The sequence below is a fragment of the Lates calcarifer genome, linkage group LG9 (genome assembly GCF_001640805.2).
Source record: "Lates calcarifer isolate ASB-BC8 linkage group LG9, TLL_Latcal_v3, whole genome shotgun sequence".
Lineage (NCBI taxonomy): Eukaryota > Metazoa > Chordata > Actinopteri > Centropomidae > Lates > Lates calcarifer.
In genome coordinates, this window is record NC_066841.1 from 3802556 (window position 1) to 3821645 (window position 19090).

At 42.1% G+C, this 19090-nt stretch overlaps 1 protein-coding gene across 7 annotated transcripts in view; it reads right to left on the minus strand.

Moving 5' to 3' along the window:
• Nucleotides 1–2748: 2748 nt before the first annotated feature.
• Nucleotides 2749–19090, minus strand: part of grin1a (glutamate receptor, ionotropic, N-methyl D-aspartate 1a) — a 31261-nt gene continuing 14919 nt past the window's right edge. For 2 of the 7 annotated variants that reach the window (XM_018693073.2, XM_018693076.2), the window contains 13 exons: nt 18731–18858; nt 17792–17956; nt 17236–17354; nt 16764–16876; nt 16013–16161; nt 15724–15881; nt 15005–15166; nt 14589–14698; nt 14068–14213; nt 13747–13797; nt 9252–9278; nt 8367–8477; nt 2749–4898 (listed from right to left, as the gene is read on the minus strand). In XM_018693073.2, coding sequence (XP_018548589.1) covers nt 4830–4898; nt 8367–8477; nt 9252–9278; nt 13747–13797; nt 14068–14213; nt 14589–14698; nt 15005–15166; nt 15724–15881; nt 16013–16161; nt 16764–16876; nt 17236–17354; nt 17792–17956; nt 18731–18858 — 1508 coding nt within the window. In that variant the 3' untranslated portion in view covers nt 2749–4829. The remainder of the gene's footprint in view (nt 4899–8366; nt 8478–9251; nt 9279–13746; nt 13798–14067; nt 14214–14588; nt 14699–15004; nt 15167–15723; nt 15882–16012; nt 16162–16763; nt 16877–17235; nt 17355–17791; nt 17957–18730; nt 18859–19090) is intronic. The other 5 variants (XM_018693078.2, XM_018693079.2, XM_018693083.2 and 2 more) reach the window with 3 other exon arrangements.

Here is a 19090-nt window from a genome sequence, read left to right on the forward strand (position 1 = left end):
GACAGAGTGGCTGCTGTGATCAGGACAGAAGGTCAATGTACCAGAACAAATGTCTCACCTGACAATATCCTGTGACCCACCTCTGCCTCTACAAGGAATGTCATTAATTAACAATGACAGCCATGATTAGATTAATGGTGACACCCGTAATTTAATCAAAAATTCCATGGACTGTGACAGTGACTGTGTTGGTGCTGTATTCCACTGAGGTATATTTGTAACCTTTACATGTGAGGGCTGCTTAGAAAATATAGGTTTGGAATTAGCCTAAAGATATAATGTCTGTCCAGCACCCTGTATTTCTATCTACAGATGCAGCACAACATTTTCAGAGATTTAGAGGAGTTTTATTCATGTTATTTAAGGACATTTGTTCTGTGGAAAGGACATGCTTTATAATTATAAGAAATACCCACATTAGCAGTGGTAATTAGCAAAGCTGGAGGGCTAGACATTTACGCATAAATGAATGTCTGGTAAATCTGTATTTCACAGTAAACCAGTTTTAAATCATTCCTGGAATGGTGCACTGGTAGCAATACATTCTTAATCAACCATCAAGAGAAAGAGTAGGCAACAGCAACTTGGAGTATGGAGGATCCTATGGTGGAAAAACCTAGGAAGCATCCAAGAAATGTTTCCTATACTCAAGATAAAAAAGAAAGAACTACAGCCTAAGAAAGCAGCAGCCTGCAAAGACACAGTGACAAAAGGTCAAGCTAAATGCTAATGTCAGAATGCTAACGCAATCACAGTGAAAAGTAAAATGGATGAATCCTCTGGTAGCCATGAATGTCTGTACATGATTTAATGGCATTCCATTCAAGTTGAGATGTTTTAGTCTAGACCAAAATGGTGGACTAAATAAAACAGGTTAAGTCATTGCAAAGGACATGATGTTCACTTCTACTGTTATAAAACCTTGTGTTTGTTTCTAAAGCACTATTTACCACCAAGAGAAAGATACTCCAAATCTTCTGTAGTGTACATACCTCCACCAACGCCAAACATCTGACACGTCTATCAAGTGGAGAAAAGGAAAAAGGAAGTAGTGTGAAAACATAAATTATTTATTTGTCATATCTGCCCCTTTAACTGGATCTACACCAAAAGTTAGTGGGTTATTTCCTTATCAATCCCTTCACTAGTCTGGTGCAGACTTGTTCAGTATTTTTTGTGTACTGCTGCCAAATAAACAGACACGGGTGAAAACATACCCTCCATGGTGGAGGTAAGTATCTCACAGAAACACAGCCCTGACAACCAAACAGCTGTTACTATGGCTACCATGTTAGAAGAAATTTGCTTTCATACACATTTGCCAGACACAGATCAACATTATTGTTACATTGGAGCTGTGTTTGTGTCCACCTGAATCATGTAAGTCAACTATTCACCCTCGTTTGGCCTCCATTAACCTCTGAGGGTAAATATCTGTGGCCACACTACTGAATGTTTACTGTCCACTTGCCTTGGCTCTGCTGCTTCCTGCTGGGCAGACCATAAACACTCGGCTTATCTGAGCTTGTTTGATGGAGACTGGTGCTTACAGCTTTATATAAAGGGTTGATAAGGTCAGTAAGGAAACACCCATACAGTGTAAAAAATGAGTTACTGCACCTGCTCAGTGTGGTAGTTTAGAAAACTGCCAACCCTTTCAATCCAGCCTAGTTTAGTTTAGACGAATGCGTTTAATCCGTGTGTATTATATTTAGCATTGTGTAGCACGTGTAGATTGAGATTTTACTAAGAAAAGTACACATTTAATCTAAATGATAAATCTAAATTACTGTAGGTATTTACAGCTGAAGAGAAATGTGGGATCTGAGAGTTTCATAGTTGTATATTTAAAAAATCTCAAACACACAAACTAGTATAGTAATAGAATATTAATAATAAGATGATTATGGCAAAAATATCCTGACAGTGACATTAGGGAAGACTTAAGGCATGATTTGGCTGGACTACAAGGGATGCAAGACCATTCGTAAAATTGTACATATTATTTCATACTCCTCAAATGTCTTAAAATGAACCCAAGACTATAAATGTTGGAAATGTAACAAGGAAGCAGGCACATTTTTATGTTCTGTGGGACTGTTCGTTAGCGCTGCCTTTAGAAGTACTAGAAAAACAACAACCTAAACTATATTAACCACAAACGAATCTGTTGGAGGATAAATACCTCATGTCCACAGGGCTTACTAAAGCAGAGTTTGGACTGGCAGTAACTTGTAGGCTTATTTTATGTAACTGGATCAGCCCACATGAACCACAGTACTCTTAGCCTCTTGTGACAAATCGTTCATACCTCCATCATGCTCTGCTGATCCACCGCACCACTGCACATAAGACTGGAGAAAAATGTCCGCCTTCGCCAACATCAGACCGCCACTGGAGCTGGGAAGTTTGCTGCGAAATACATGTCCTCGCTCATATGGGTAGCACGGTCTCTCCATTAGTCCTGTACTGTACTCAACAGAGAATGACATTATGGTGAAATCAATCTGTTTCAAGTTGTATTATCACAAGGCCTTTTAAATCTCACCTCAAAACTTTGGTCTTCACCCTTTTTGGATCTCTTGTTGCTATATTAAAGCAAATGCTTTCTTTAATAATTCCTTTAAAAAATTCTGTTTTATATCATTGGAAATTGTGGCAGGAGACATTTTATAGACAACACAATTAACTGATTGATTGTGAAAATAATATATATCAGTAATAATTAAATCACAGAATTGGTTAGACTTGGCAATGTAAGTATATTTTATTTACAGTTCTATAAACAAGATGATTCAATGCAAGGTCTTTACTGGAAAAGGTAAGAAAAACAGGCGATTCCTGTTTGTGTTTGTGTGTGCATGTATGTGCATGTGTATATATACATATATGTGTGTGTGTGTGTGTGTGTTGATGCATGCCTGTGTATCACAACTGTTGTGTGTAACTATAGTATAGGACATTCTCAGTTGCAGTCGTAATACAAGCACAGTACAATCTCCCTCAACCCCATCGACGCTGAACCAGATTCTATCTACATTTCATTCAACGTTAAGTGCTCCACACAGCTCAGTAAACTGTACATGGCAACAACACGCATCCAAAAAACAAACCAAAGCACTGGTAATAACACATAAACATGCATAGGCCAGAATGAGAAGATGATCAGAAGCAAAATTACGGTTCAAGTTTAGAAAATAAAAAGTGTTTTAGCACTTTGTGTAGTTGTTTAAAAGTGTCATCAATCCTCTTATAAAGACTTTGTAAATGCTATTTTCTAATAAAGTAAGGAGATTTGTGGATTAAAACATAGTGGAGAGGTTAATATGTCTGATGTTATAGTGGTTCTGCTCTAGTTTCCTGGTAAGTCTTATTTTTTTTTTTTTTTTTTTTTGTAACAGTTTGGGAGACCCCTCAGCATAAAGTGCTATGCAGTGCCAGACACTAGAAAGGAGTGATAGTCTTTTCAAACAAACAGCAGTGGTTTCTCAGCTCCAGAAAACGGGAAACGGCCTGTTTTTGCATCTAACCAAGACCTGCACACAAGCTCGCAAGCTGAGCGAAGCTTTCAATTCACTCAGGTTCCTTCGTGTAAAAGTTCTCCGGTGGGCTACGCAGGGAGGAAGTTTTGCATGAAAGACCGAGTGCTGGTTGGGTGAAAAACCTGGCCCTTTGATGCAACCCCTTCGAGACTGGAAATGAGAAAGACTGCCGCGGCAGGAGAGAGGAAGTTAGGGAGAGAGAGAGGGCATCCCCAAACGCAACATGGCTTTACATGTTTGGACATAAAAACACCAGCCTTACTTAACTGTTGCATCAGACTGCAAATTAATCTGAAATTTCATATATTCACCATCTTATCTCTTGCTATAAATAGTAATAAAGCTTAACAGATTTTCCTTAAGAAACTGAGTTCTTTCTAGAAATATGAACACATGCATTTGGGAGATTAGTGCAAGATTAAAGGGGGGTGGGGGTACAATTTAAACAACTACAGAATCTGGTATATAGCCTTCAAAATAACACTGATCAATATCTTCATTCAGATACATAAAGCTCTTATTCATACACAAGCACACACATGCTTCCATCATCTTCAGTGGTTGACAAGATTAGTCACATCCTCATTGTTAGTGCCATTATTAGTGCCTCCCAATAAAAGAAACATTATCTAAAAACCTTTAAAGTGTAGGTAAAAACACAGGTAGTTCCTATTAAAAAACATTTGATATCCATTGAAGCTTACAGTACGTCTTGTATTGCAGTATATGCTGTTAAGAAATACTAGATATTACTATGGTTACTAGGCCCTAATTGGAAGTGATATGTAGAGTACAGTACTGGCACCAGAACTGGTTTAATCCATAAACTTAACCAAACTAAACCTGGCTTGCTAACTGCTATACAGCTGGTCAGGAAATTGGTAAAACATCAAACATTAAGTAAATTTCTGTGAGTAAAAGGACAAAAACAAGGTTAAATAAGTTTAGCTAATAATATACAGAAGGAAAAGGTTGTAGATGTAGATGAGTCATATGGGTTCTTCTGTGCATGCTCAAGGACCCTACAAACATCTAACGCCAGGTAATCCTGACTTCAAAAAAAAGGTGCTAGTTCAGTGTTTTCATCCACTTGTTCTTCTTCTTCGGCAAGCGGTCTCCTCAAAAACTCCATTTGGCAGGCGGTGAAAAGAAAGCTTCGACTTCGGCGGGTGAAGGTAACGAGAAGGGTGTCTCCCCTCCGCTTTCCTCTCCTCCCAATTCCTTCCTTTCTCGTCTCCTTTCCTCTCTCCTTGGGGAGCAAACCTCGGCGTCTCCCTCCTCTCCTTTTTACACCACAGTGCTGACAGACGGGTCAGACAAGTTGAGTTGGCCCGTGATGTCAGTGGGTGGGTACTGCTGCAGAGGTGAAGAGAAATGGGAAGAAAAGGAGACACATGACAGGATGTCATTTCTTGTCAAAAGCTGCATTTGGAAGCTTTTTTTTTTTGGCAGTGTTAGTAGAATTATCTAAACAACAAATTTTGATTTGAAGAACACCTGTGCTTCATTTTTGCAGCAATTTAGAAGCAGGAGGGTTCTCTAACCCCTCTCAGGCACACCTGAGTTTGGTTCTTTTCCTTCAAGTTTGGATTTTTGTAAAGCAGTTTGGTTGTGCCTGAGGTGGGCTAGTTGGGAGCAGACGTAAAGTCCTGAAAGTCTAGACAACAGCAAATTTGAATCAGGCATCATTTATTTTATTTCATTTCTTCTTAGCCTTACAAGATGACTGGGTGATAATTTTCCTGCCATGGTTAAAATGGACAGCTCGTTTATCTCCCCCCAGTCATCTGTACGCATGCAGACAGGCGGCTTCTCTAATTTTAGCAGCTCAGGCAGAGAAGACGGATTAATTTTAAGGCCGATTTCAAAGTGCTGTTGGTGTCAGACTCGTACGTTCTGTCCCCAGCTTCACTGTGCTTCTTTTAAAGCAGAGTGCATTGAATTGTAGGCGTTTACAGTGCTGAGAGGGGAAACATGATCCCGATTCCATGCAGGTGCTTAGTTTCTATGGCAACTGTGATTTTGCTTTTGACTTTTTGGTGTGTTTGACAGCAGTAAGCCACATTTTTTACAATGCTGAGGTTGCTTTTTCTGTTAATGAGCAAGAAATGTAGAAACATGGTGAAACAATCATTCTTTATAAATATAGTCAAATATGTAATATGTTGTAAATAGAGCTTTTAACATGCTGTTTTTTTTTTAGTGGAATTGCTTCATATTTTGGAACACAGTGAAATTGGGTGGAGCAATAAACTCATCTTCAATTTGTTCTTTATAATCCAACTGATTTCCAACATGCCAATCATTATCCTGACTCATCACTATGTTGGAAAAACCTGTTTTGTAAGACCCAATATGCAAGAAAACATCTTTTGTTGGCACATTAAATGCATTATAAATTAATATTGTACATTAATGAATTGCAGAACCAAAACAGGGAAGAGTCTTGCCTCAGTGTACCCATCTCATACAGTATACGTGCTGTTTGTCTTTCTCAATTAGGCAAGATCTTAGGATTTAAGTGCCTCTCGTTTTTAAGCTGACAGAGCCAATACATTCAAGCATATGAGCTTCAGAAGCTGTTATGATGCAACTAACATGCTGACAGATGGGGCAACATCCAGACTGAGTGGTAAAGTGTTAATTTTTCTAATAATAAATAAACTGGAGTCAGAGTGGATGTCCCTCATCTCCTTGACCCGCGAGTTGCATCATTATATGGCTTACAGCCCCCATTTGGGTCTCCTCATGTCTTGTACCTTGAGGGCCTGCTAACAGCGCGCCCTACTGGGGTCAAGTGGACCAGCAAGAGAGAGACACTTCACTGACATCACAACCACAGTTAATGCTTGTAAAGCTACTTATTCAAAACAACTACAGCGAGTCTTCTTAACATGTGGCACTACTAAAGAAATTATTTCTACGCCTTCTACTGTTGCTACATCTATGACAGTTACAGTAATCGGCATGCTTGCAGAGGGAGAGAGGAGCAGTGTGGCATGTGGGTGAGGGACACTGACACTCAAGTCCATTGATATCCATTAATATAAAAGAAGAACATTTATATAAAATCAAAATAATGGTCAAAGACTGAAGATGGCAAATCTTTCAATTAGAGCATCTTTTTTGATTACACTAAATCCTCGTTATTTCCACGTCGAGCCATATACATATTTTTGTTCCACTAGGGCTCCCAAACCAGCATCCGAACCCTCAGACATATTAACAATGGCGATTCCACTCTTCTTCTCTTCAAACGAGACCAATTCTATTGAGAAACCTCCAGGGGAGAGTAGAGATGCTTTGGTTCAATGCCGAAAACATCCATCAAAAAAAAAAAGACAGTTAACACAAGAGAAAGAGAGAAAGACAGGAGATCAAATAAAAACAGACAAAAAATTACTTTTTGACCCGTTAACTTAGCTGCCATTGGCTACATCTCCCCTGAGAAACATATTCAAAACACAGTGTTAGTACAAAACCTTTCCGTTGAAGGTGTCTGTGCTATCTCCAGAGATTATTGCTGTTTTCTTTTTTTTTAAATTATTTTAGAGGCCCATGCCAGATTTGGTCAGCAACCAGCTATGTCTGGCGAAGCAGCTGGGTACAAATGACTGCAGGTCACTGGTTTGTCAGAGCACTCCGAGCTTGTGGAGCACAACCTCCCAACCGCAACGAACAGGGCTTTTCAACTGAACTGTGAAGGAATGGATAAAACCTCACACTCTCATTGTGCTGCGACAAAGGAGTCAAGCAAAGATATAGAGATGGTGTATAACACAAATTGGGGGAAAGAAAAGAATAGTTTGTATTTACGCTTGCCTTGTAACACAGTGAGAGTCTAAGGCTTCACAGAGTTTGTAGCCCATTAAAACATAAAAGAAGACTGTCGTCACCACCTGAAAATATACCCTGAAAGAGGCATGCACAGGTCAAACCACAAGGACACTGAAAAATAAACAAGAATTATGACAAATAAAATATGACAAAGCAAAAAGTAATTTGATTAATAGAAATCCATGAGTGTAATCCTGAAATAGACATGTTGATAAATAAGACAACACATTAGTTTTCTTCTCAGGAGGACTGGCCATCACGACTACCTTGGAAATGGATTTTGGAATAAAAATGACAGAACACCAGCGCATGCTTTTCAAACCAAAAGCAAACCAACAGCGGCTGAAACCCAAACGGAGGAAGTGCGGGCGGGATTGGTGCAAAGAAAGGTGGATATACAAAGGATCAAGCAGTCAAAAAGACAGGACGCAAACACAAATATATAAACACATGTACACACACACGCTTATGTACGATACACACACCACAACGTCACCAAATAGGACACAATCGCCAGAATCCACGTCCAAACCAGAGGCACGGAGGAAGAGCAGCCCAAGACAAAACACCACTGGCAGACTGCTTGCTTTTGTCGCCCCCCTCCTCCAGAGCCACTAATCCCATCAAAACCCCTCGAAAAGCCCTGGACACTTGGGACGCCCCCTGCCCAAAATTCAGAGCCCAGCTCCTGGCCTGGCCTGACCTGAGTTCCTGCACTGATGCCCTCCGGCCTGTAGAGGAGCTACAGATGCTAAATGGTGATGGCTGATCAATGGTGAACGGACAGACACGTGGCAAGAAGCCGCGGAGTCGAGTGGAAATGGGTGAGTGGAATATGGGACTCTCTCGCGGTCGGATATGGGGATGTAGGCAGAGAGGACAGAGAAAGGCAAGAGCCTGAAAGTAGAGACAGAAGAGGAGGAGGAGAAGAAAAGGAAAAAGAGGGAGGAATAAGTAAGGGAAGATGTTGCTTCTTCGTCTCCTTACCGTGTCTTTGGAGGACCTACGTCTCTTGATGCTGGAGGCCAGGGTGGTACTGATGGACCTAAAAGAGGCTTTCTTTTTGGGGTCGGGCTCTGCTCTACCACTTTTCCTATCCTAAAATAAATATATGTAGAAACATTATTCATGTTCTCTGGCTGGGGTGATAACCGTGGTTTCAGTCTCACCCATTCTCTCTTCCCACCACCAACACCTCCACCACCCTCCACCCCAATAAATTACCTTATTTTATATGGTCTAAATAGAGGGAGGGTCCTTGTGAGAAAGACTACAGCACTTGGAAATGTAAAATGCGCAAAGAGGGAGAAAGAAAGGGATAAAGCCTGTTAGATGTGAGAGTGGAAATAGTCTGTTCAGGCTGATATGAGGGCATCTGCATTTTATGCAACATTATAACACTGGGACTGTACAAGATGGCACAGTATTCCTCTAGAAATGTGCTGACACATTGACTCGGCCCCTAGAAATGCATTGAAATGAGTGATGACTAGTAAAGATGTCAGTGGGTGTGATACCTACATTACACTACATTAACCATCTGCCTGTACGCTCGCTATCGCCTGAACACACACTTTACAGTTGAAAGGTCCTTATCTCATCACACAAGCAATCTTAAATTAAAGATGGATCAACTAAACATGCCACATATGACTGTACAAAATATCTTAATTCTACTCGATACTCGTTTCTGACACAGGTCAGGAAAAAAAAGAAAGAAAAAGAAGCAGTTTTAATCATAATCCTGAGAAGATGACGAGCCAATTTGGTGCCCTCCCTCCCTCATACCATCAGAGTGCCCCACAGCTACTCTCAGCACAATAACTGCGTGTTTGTGTGCAAAAAACAAAACTCATATTAAGGTATTCTTACATCCTGAGTCTCTAGAGAGGAAGAGGGCTGCATAGGGGGAGAAAAGAAAAATAAAATAAATTTCCATCCACTTGATTGTTATTACTTTAAAGTAGATCCTTAAGCAAAAGCCAAGGGAACTAAAAAGGGTGGATATTTTAAAAAAAGAAAGGAAAAAGAAAGAAAAACTAGCAAAGCAAACATCCACATCCAAAGCCAGGCAGGTATAAAAAGTCGAGAAGCTACAGTATCAGAGGCCACTTAAGAGCATATCAAAGAAGGAAAACAACAGCGACATAAGTCAGTAATTAAAGCCCATTTAAAGTCATTATACCTGAAAGCGGTATAATGGAAATTCACCCCACACACAAGGGAATGGGATGGAGAATGGGATGTAGTGCAAGAAAAAAAAAGGTTTGAGAAAGAATGGTTGTCTACTGTTGCTGCAAAACAATATTCCTACTGTAAGTTAAAGTGCAAAAAAAGGGAAAGATTTGCGATTTTTGTATGTTTGATTTAATGATCTGAGAAGATGAAGGCTACTTCTAAAAAAAGAAAGCACTCTAAGATGGATGTTAGTAAAGTATAAATGGAGAATGAATGAGTAGTTGCCGGGGGGGAGGCCCTTTGGGTGGGCAGGGCAGTGTGGTGTGAATTTCTACATGCCAAAATGTTTTTATGGATGGAGGGAAGGAAAAAAGGGGAGAAAACATAGAATAAGTAAACACAAAACAAATAGCATGACAAATCAATCCTGGCCAGCACTGGCCTCGCAGTACATCCTTTTTCATCAGGTCACATGACTAGGCTCTTTATTTGTACCACCCATCACCCCGCCAACCAGCAGTTTTCTCTCAACCCCCTGATGGCATGGTATCAGGTGGAGAGCAGGCATTAGCTGGTGTGGAGTATAGATGAAAGCTGGCAGAGGAGTGATTGGTGCACAGCATCACTCGGTTTTAGTGCAGGTAATAGTAAATAAAATGTTTTTCCTGTTGGAAGATGACATCTCATGTTAGTAAATGGTAAAAGTCAGCCTGTGTAACAAGTGCCTCTAACTGTTTTCAGCTTGGTTCAGGAAAAATCAATGCCCGAGTGACGTCAGTTGTCTTCTTTTAATCCCGACTCCCTCCCACCCCCATTTCTTACACGTCTGAGGCTGCAGGATTGCAGTCTGGCCGCTCTGAGCCCTGATGAGGTGCTGCGTGTGCACAGTCCCGGCCATGCAGGGCATGCTCGACCATCAGATGAAGCGTGGCATGGGACTTGCACAGTGTACAGAAGCTGCCTGTTTCGTGTTGGAAACAAGCGAGCCGCTGCACTGCATTATCATTATCATTATACATCATTATCATCATCATCATCATCATGGAACACGGTCTCCAACACTTTGTTTTCATCTCAAACTGACACCAGTTTCAGTCTTGTTCAGACAGTGCACTTCTGAATAACGTCTGTTTTAAAAGGGAAAGCAAAAAGCCGGACGTGTAGCCTCTCAGTGATGTAGTGGTCAACAACATCTAACAACAACAGTAATACACTAAGACAAATCAACAACATAATGATTTAAATATGATGTAAATTTATAGAATACATTATAGTTAGTAGCATTACGAGCAAGTTGCATTACAAGTACGTGAACACATTTCAAGCCTGTATAGTTCATATATTTAATATCTGTTAATTTCTGTTAAATTTAGACTAATTACCTGCAATGTGTGCTCAAAATTATATCTAAAGTTATTTACTGATAAGCATTTTTCAGACATGAAAAGTGCTTATCAGTAAATATATTATCTATAGTATCACTGGCTCCATCTATCTGTAAGGGTGACACCTTTAGAGCTTACAAACCGTGGTATCTGTCACATAAAGGTTCGGTAATTTATTCACCGATACAGGAGAGAGCTAAAATGCTCACAAAGTATTTTCCTGTTAAGCTATTGCGTCAGAGTCAGACTAATTTCCAAATATTTTTTTTAAGAAAGAATTCTAGCTGAAGAAGTTGAGTTTTTAAAAATCTGATCCTTTAGAATGATATCTGTAAGAGATGACTTTTTGAGACTGTAATTTTGTGTGTACCTCTTTGTTAGCATGACTGCACGCTATGGAAATAGCAGAAACACTGTACAGCAGATGCAGAGCAATGTTAGCATCTGTTTGGAGTTTTGTTTCTGTAGAGTCTCCAATATTCACTCTCTGCAGCTCTGTTTTTGGTCTCAACCAACTCTCTTTAGCTGCTAAATGCACCTTCATGTTCACAAGATAGTCCGCTCGCTTTGTCTGCCTTTTTTTTTGCTGGTAGCAGATGGTTGCTACAGCGAAAGAACAGTACAGTTAGCATAGCTACACAGTACATCCTCTACATATAATACTTTGTATAATGTCAATTATAAATTTAGATCATATGGATTAAACCAGCTAAATTCTCTTAAAAAAATATTAAAAATTAAGGAGGTCTACCCCCTCTACATCTCTGCGGCTACAGTTCCTTCAAGCTGGACTGTCTATGGCATGCAATGCCAACAATGCATGCACCATGGTGTGATAGTTAACTTATATTTTGAGGGCTTTTGTGCATTAACAGCGTGTAGAGATTCTGTCAGCCTGCAGAGGATGAGGGTTGTACTATGTGAACAGATTTTGTTAAATCAGAAGTGCACGTTCTCTGAGATCACATCCTTTTGTTGAGAGGTATGTGGGTGCACAGTACTGCACAGTGCTTTTGCATAAAACACCAACCTGAGGCAGTATAAGCACATTAATTACATACAAACACATGTGCAAGCAGTCAAAATGACGCTAACAATGGGACTCCAAGTTTCTGTGCTTGCTGTACTAAGGAAGGAGGCGGCCACATAAACTGTGATCTTTAAAGATTTTAAGATTTTCCATCGTGTTGAGTTTGTGTCCTACATAACCAAGTTGTCGTTTTTAATTTGTGAAAATTAGATCACGGTGAGTAATCAAATCAGTGCACCCAAACAGTATGAATAATATCCTGAGTAATATTCACGCAGAACACAGCAGATTGTATTAGTTTGACTCCGTGGGCTCCCTCTGTGCTCCTTCATGAGACCCCATTAAAGCGGTTATAGTTAAAGCAGTGAAGATTGTTTGTGTCTCTCTTTTTTTAGCTCTAGGGCCCACAGTGACAGTCAATGAGCAAGATGAGCATGCATGAGCCATCTTTGTTCAGCGGTGCAGAGAAATCAACGTGATCATCACTGACATGGATCTAAAACGCGCTGGTCTACAGGCAGTTTAGTGTGTCCCTCTCCTTTCTCAGTTATGCACCCACCCCAGCATGCATTCGCCTGCTGTACGCACCTAGAGAATGTACATCCATATGAGGACACATACGACAGTAACATACAATAGTCAGATTGATGGAGGACACTGTCAGAAGGACACTGATTTGCTGACAGGCACTTGTGATTTTTATACTGTACCTTCCTCCAGCCCTGCTGTCTCTATTCAGCAGGGCAAAACTCTGAGCTTTACAGAGAGGCAGCAGACAAGCTGCCAGGGCCACATCACAGACTCACAGAGTGATTGGCCATCAAATGTTGAGCCCTTGTACCTCCAAGCTATCCAATCAGGGAGTGAAACCATAAAGAACACAGGGAAGGAGGGTGTATGGGTGGAGGAGGGGTGCTCCAGTACTTAACAGCCACATTTGATTGCACTCGGAGTACAGGGGCAAATCATGTTCTTCATCGGCTGAGTGGAGGACCGTATCGCTTGATTGTAGCTAAAAGGGTCCGTTCACTCAAATTTAAAAGAAAACTGACATTTACTTGTGGTATCACAAGCAGAAGTTACAGAGGTAGAAATGTCAAACTCCCAGCACATACAACCAAAACTATCTGCATGGCTAGATACCAGAAGAACAAGAGGAAAAACATGTAGTTTTGAAATTTGGGAGAACTGACCCCTAAAACCGATGCCTGTTTAGGCAGCCACTGTTTTGCGTGAAGCCTCCGACATGCAAGTTTTACACTCTTATTTGGTGTCTGCGTTATGGACACTACAGTGGATAAGGAGACACTGTGTGCACTGTAGCATGACAGTTTGCAGTTATGCTGACAATACTGGGAAAGTCACTGCTGTGCAATTGTGCCAGGGCATTGATTTTACTCTTTATGCTCTATTTGTATTGTTAGCCCCTGGCTGCTGTTAGTATAGCCGCCAGAATGAAGGAAATGGGTGATGATGCAAACAAAGTGCATCAACAACACAATAATCATTGTTATTGTTGTTTTTAAGATGTTTCTGGCAGGACATTTGTTTGTTTTCTTAAGCTTTCCATGTCCACGTCATCTGACCTTATGAAGCATATGAGCACCGCAGCAGCCTAGAACTACTAGTTCATGCCATGGACATGGAAGGTGACATTATTATTTAATTCAGATATCCATCATGTTAGAGGGTCACAAAGCTAATTATCTTATTGGTACTCTAACAGCAAGAGGTGACATGGAGGTGGAAATGACCCTGCTATTTAGTTACATACTAATGACGGGGTCCCAGCCACCGCTTGACTTCCAGAGGCCTCCTTACTCTCCTGCAGGCACACACAAGAGACACGGGCGCCGTTGGCCTCTCTTGACTCTTAGGACCTACAGGGTGGCCGCTTACAGTACACGAAGATATTAGAGATCACAGTTTCTCGTACGGCGATCTGGCGGTCTGACCTTCACCGATGAAAATGAAAAGCTTTTAGAGGGGGTGAGAGGCAGAAATCAACCCACGTGAGGGTCTTTACTGGCTCTCTTGAACCCCACTTTTGCCCCTTCCACCCTGGGTGTCAGCGGGCAGAGGGGATCATTCCTACCTGCAGGTTCTTCCTCCAAACATTGACGGCCGCAAAGGCCAGCTGCATCTGCTTCCTGCGGGCGTCTTTATGGCGCTTGTAGGCGATTTCGATGAAGATGAGGAAGATCCCTGCTGCTATGCCTCCAGCCACCAGCATGAAGACCCCTTTTGGAGAGGGACAGATGAGCAGAAACAGAGCAGAGACAGAGACATGTGAGCTGGTGGTCTATAACTCCGCCGCTCCCACTAAGCATGAATGCATGGTCTGCCCGTCATGCCCAGTGGTCGCCCCTCCTTTTTCAACCAGCTCCTACTGACGATGGTGGCTGCAAACCACACAATACAGTAGTAATAGAAAACCACAACCGCACAAAGCCACAGCACAAGATACTGTACGGCACACTTCCACAGAGCACCCACGCCGACACTAAAACAACGATTTTTGTAAAGGTATTGGACAAAAAAGGGCTACAGTACCTTACCACTGCAGTTTTTGTCCAATCACTTTTTAACGCTTTCTCTACGCCTTAAGGACCATACCTGCCATGTTTTCAAAGGTGAGTGTGGCTGGGGCATTGCTCCTTGAGTCACACTCCTGGTATCTCACCCAGGTTTTATCTAGGTCTTCCATGAAGCCGTTCTCATGAGAACTGCAGGGGGTTGGGGGTGGTGGGGAGAGAGGTAACAAAGTTAATACACGCCGCAATGACGGAATATTCGAGCCGCTTACTCCCAGATACACAAATGACACACAGACAGCTGGACAGGTGCAGTGACAAACAGACGTAAACTTGACAGACAGACAGAGAGGGCAGGAGAGGGGAGATACACAGAGAGAAGATGTGACATAAGGCAATGTATTGGGTGGCTATAAATGGTCAATACGTGACCATGAAATCATATTGATAAGAAACAAAAAAAGTCATACGAGTAATGCAGCTTCGGCTGGGACAGACCTGAGAATGGCCAGGGACACATTCTGTTTCCAGGGGCTGTCCTTGCGCATGCCTATGCCAAAGCCCGAACGGAAAAACAGCTCTCCCGTGGTCACCAGGTCGCACTTCTGCGAGGCTTCAAACTCCAGCACCGCAGAGTCCCAGATGAAAGCATGCAGCTTGCTGTGGGGGAGGGGGAGGGAGGAGGAGGAGGAGGAGGAGGAAGGAGGGAGGAGGAGGAGGGGAAGGAGGGGGTTACGGTGCAACAGTACAATGATTTACATACACATTTACGGCTCCCACCCCTCTCTCTCTCGCACACCAGATCGTGTGTGTCATTCAGCGTTTACCAGCAATCTCTACCGTTGCTTATGGCCCAAATGAAATCCAATGCCAGATGGGTGAGGGCGCGTCCCCCATTGGATTCCCCCCATCTCAAAGATGTTCGTCTGGGTACAACCTGAAAAAGGGTGCTCCTCGACTCAATGTTAGCTCAACCTCACACTGGTGTCAGTGCTGTTGACACGTCCACACCTGCTGCTGTCCCTGGACTGTCTGTCTCGACTGGGCGATGGGCCTGGATCAGAGGGAATGCCACAGTAAGTCCTGCCACTTCCGTCTGATCCGAAGGTCCATGTCCCCCCCCCTGAACTGACTAGACTGGCCCTGATCTGCGTGCCTGATTGGTTGAGCAGCCGGCCGACACGTGCTCTGGTCGGCCCGGCCTGGCCGAGACTCACTTGTCACGCACGGCCTGGATAGCCTCGGCGGCACTCTCATAGTTGTGCTTCTCCATGTGGCGGTACATGGTGCTAAGCTCCACCTGCCGCCGGAAGTAGATGTCCACGGAGCTCTGCTTCACCGTGGCGTAGATGAACTTGTCTGATGGGTTTCTCAGCTGCACAGAAAGACAAGGACAAGATAGTTGAGTTATAACTACCATTAGCTTCCACTGATGTATAATCTATATATTTTAAATTCATATAAACAAAATGTAGTTACGTGGTTTTAACACCACAGTTTACATACCCTTGGGTCATTGATGCCGGTGATGCGCTCCTCAGGCCGGTCCAACACCAGGAAGGCAGCCAGATTGGCAGTATAGGAAGCCACAATGATCATGGCAAATCCAGCCCACACCATACCGAGGATTCTCGCTGAGAAGCTACGCGGCGCACCTGCGTGGTGAGTTTAACTTTTAACTTTTCAACTCAGTCATTTCCTATTTCAATTCAGATTAGTAATGTAGAGTAGATAGCCGGACACCTCCACCTCAAACACTGCTCCCTCTGTTATTACTACTGCAGATAATAATAAAAAGGATTACAAACCAGTATATTACAGTAAATTATAATCCTGTCTATTCACTTACTATAAGTTCCATAGACTTTACAACAGAACCTAGAACCAAAGAAATTACCAAAAATACAACCCACTAAAAATATCAGACATGAAAAGGAAAAACTGAAAGACAAATGAGACAAGGAAAGGCAACAGGTATAAACTGCAAAGACAAACTGCATCAAAGCCTGTCATTACAGAATGTGATTTGAAAATAATTAATTTGTCATCCTCAAAGACAAAACTCTACAATCATGCAGCACCTGGAGTCACAACTGCCTTGATGTTGGTCTTTTTACAACTGGAAAACTGTGTTAAGATCAAAGTACTCAACATCACAGTGTCCCGGGGAAAAAAGGGAACATTTACTGCTCAGTAGGTGATGATTGGCAGATTTTCAATGATGATTTTCTTCTTTTTCTTATTGGGAGTATCTTACCTTCTCCAATTCCAGAGTTCAGCAACACTCCCCAGGAGAACCACATGGCAGATGATAAGGTGAGGGCATCTTCTTCTTCTTCTTCACTGTTTACTTTAAATCTTCCAAACGGGCTAGAGTGGAAAAATTGGGAAGGTTGCAGGAGATAAAGTGAGAAATCGCTGAAAACCCGCAGAATGGGAAAACCCTGGCAACCCCAGGCAGGGAAGGGAACTGAACATGAGCAAGCAAAGCAAGAGGGAGACAAAGTCCACAGAAAGAAAACAGACAAAGGCAGTGACACAGGGACAGAGCAGTGGGATGGTTGGAGCCAATCTTCCTCACGGTCTGCCTTCGTGTCGACACTGAGGGAAGATCTGCAGCGCTTGGGAAGTGCATGTACACACATTTGCGTGCACACTGATTCAGTCATGAATAGACATAAACAACATACATAGGGCCACACACACACACACACAGGTCCCCCTTGTACCTGAACCGGTCTAGTAGGTAAAGCATCACCGCCACCACATGCACCGATAGACCCACCAGCAGCCACAGTGTGCTTTGGAACGGCTGCATGAACGAGTCCAGTGTACTGCGAGGAATTTCCTGAAAACACACATCATAGTTGGTTACTAGTCTCTTTCAAAGTTTATCTCCTGTTAAATTTTTGCAGTACTGTTGTAGAATTTCAGATATATTTTTTCTCATTAATAACAAAAATACATGCAAATAATATGTATGGATGCATTGTTGTGTTATCATTTACTGCTGATATTGCTCACTATATTACCTATTACATATGAAACAAACTCTACTGTCCACTTAAGGTAAAATTACAAGGTTTGTGTTTTTGTTTTTCGAGTATACTTTCTCAGCTTCTTTGTGCTGTAGAAAACAAGGTATAAAGTGACTTGTCTGTATTTGTAATTCGTGATATGGTAGATGTAAATTGCCTTAGTGAGTGGATAATTACACAACATGACAATACATGTAACTCCCCAATGGTGGTTTGGTGTGATAGAAACACCAAACAGGCCACTTACCTTTTTAACAAGGATGGTGAGGCCTTGATATTTAAAGGGTTTGGAGAACTCGATATACTGGGCTCGTTCGTTGTTTATAGTCAGCGGGGCTACAATCATGTCAGCCAGGCCCCCCAGGAGCTCTCCCATCATGCCATTCCACTCTTTCTTGTTACTGTTGTTCACCTGGAGTCCCAAAAGAAAAGGTGTGAACATGAGAACCTGCTGTCGTCTAGACCACCGGATGTTTCCAAGATTTAAGGATTTGGGTTAAGCCTAGTGGGGCTAGGCACGTCCCACATCCCTGAAAGTGTCTCTGTCTTATGTAACAGAGAGAGTGCTATTTTCTGTATTTTATAAGATCATGCACTGTAGAACACCAAAAGTGTAGAATTTTCAGTTCATGATTTGCCTACAAAACAGGCTTTTTTCTGGGTCAGAGATTAATGTTTCCACAGAGAACCATGCAGGTTTTTTAAGCTCATCATGTCCTGTTCCTCCTCGTTTCCGTTCTTGTCTTCTGTGAATGCTGATTCTATATTGGGCTGTGTTAACACAGTCATGCTGCCATTTTGGCCAGGGCTTTGTCACGAAATAGAGAATTTTCAAGTTGGTTTTTATACAATATCATGTTCCTTTCACAATAAAACTAATTATCACTTCCAAACTGACCACAGCTCTCTGCCATGGTGAGTGCTGCTCGCCTAATCCTTTAGCAGAGACATTCAAAAACTAGCATTACATCTGTGACGATAGGCAAATTCACCCACTGGACATTTGCTATCCATGGACCTCTGCTCTATCACTGCTTATCACCTCACCTCTGAATCGTTAGTGAGATCAAAACTGTTACTGGAGTAAAATAAAAATGATTAAAAATAGTATTGAATGTGACATATTGCATGCAATGTGTGCCTCATGCAAAAATATGGCAAACATGGTTGTTAATGTGAAACTGACCCTCTCCTGAGTCCCAAATTTCCCATCAGCCACCAGATGCACTTCATAGGTAAAGTTCATCGTCATAGCCAGCTTGATCAGGAGATCAATACAGAATCCATAACAACACTGGGGTACAATTGGGCGACCTGTAAACAAAACCAGCAATGGTTGCAAGTTACAATCATTCTGGAGGAAATGTGTTAGATTTTTGTTTTTTAATCCAATGGCGGCGCACGTAGACGAACAAAATGCGTGACACGGTGCACTGCAGACGACCACACACAGTCACACTACACACAGCACACAGATTAAGCATGTCCCGGCTTCCCAGCAAACACACATTCTGAATGGCACACTCAGCTACATGCATACATATAT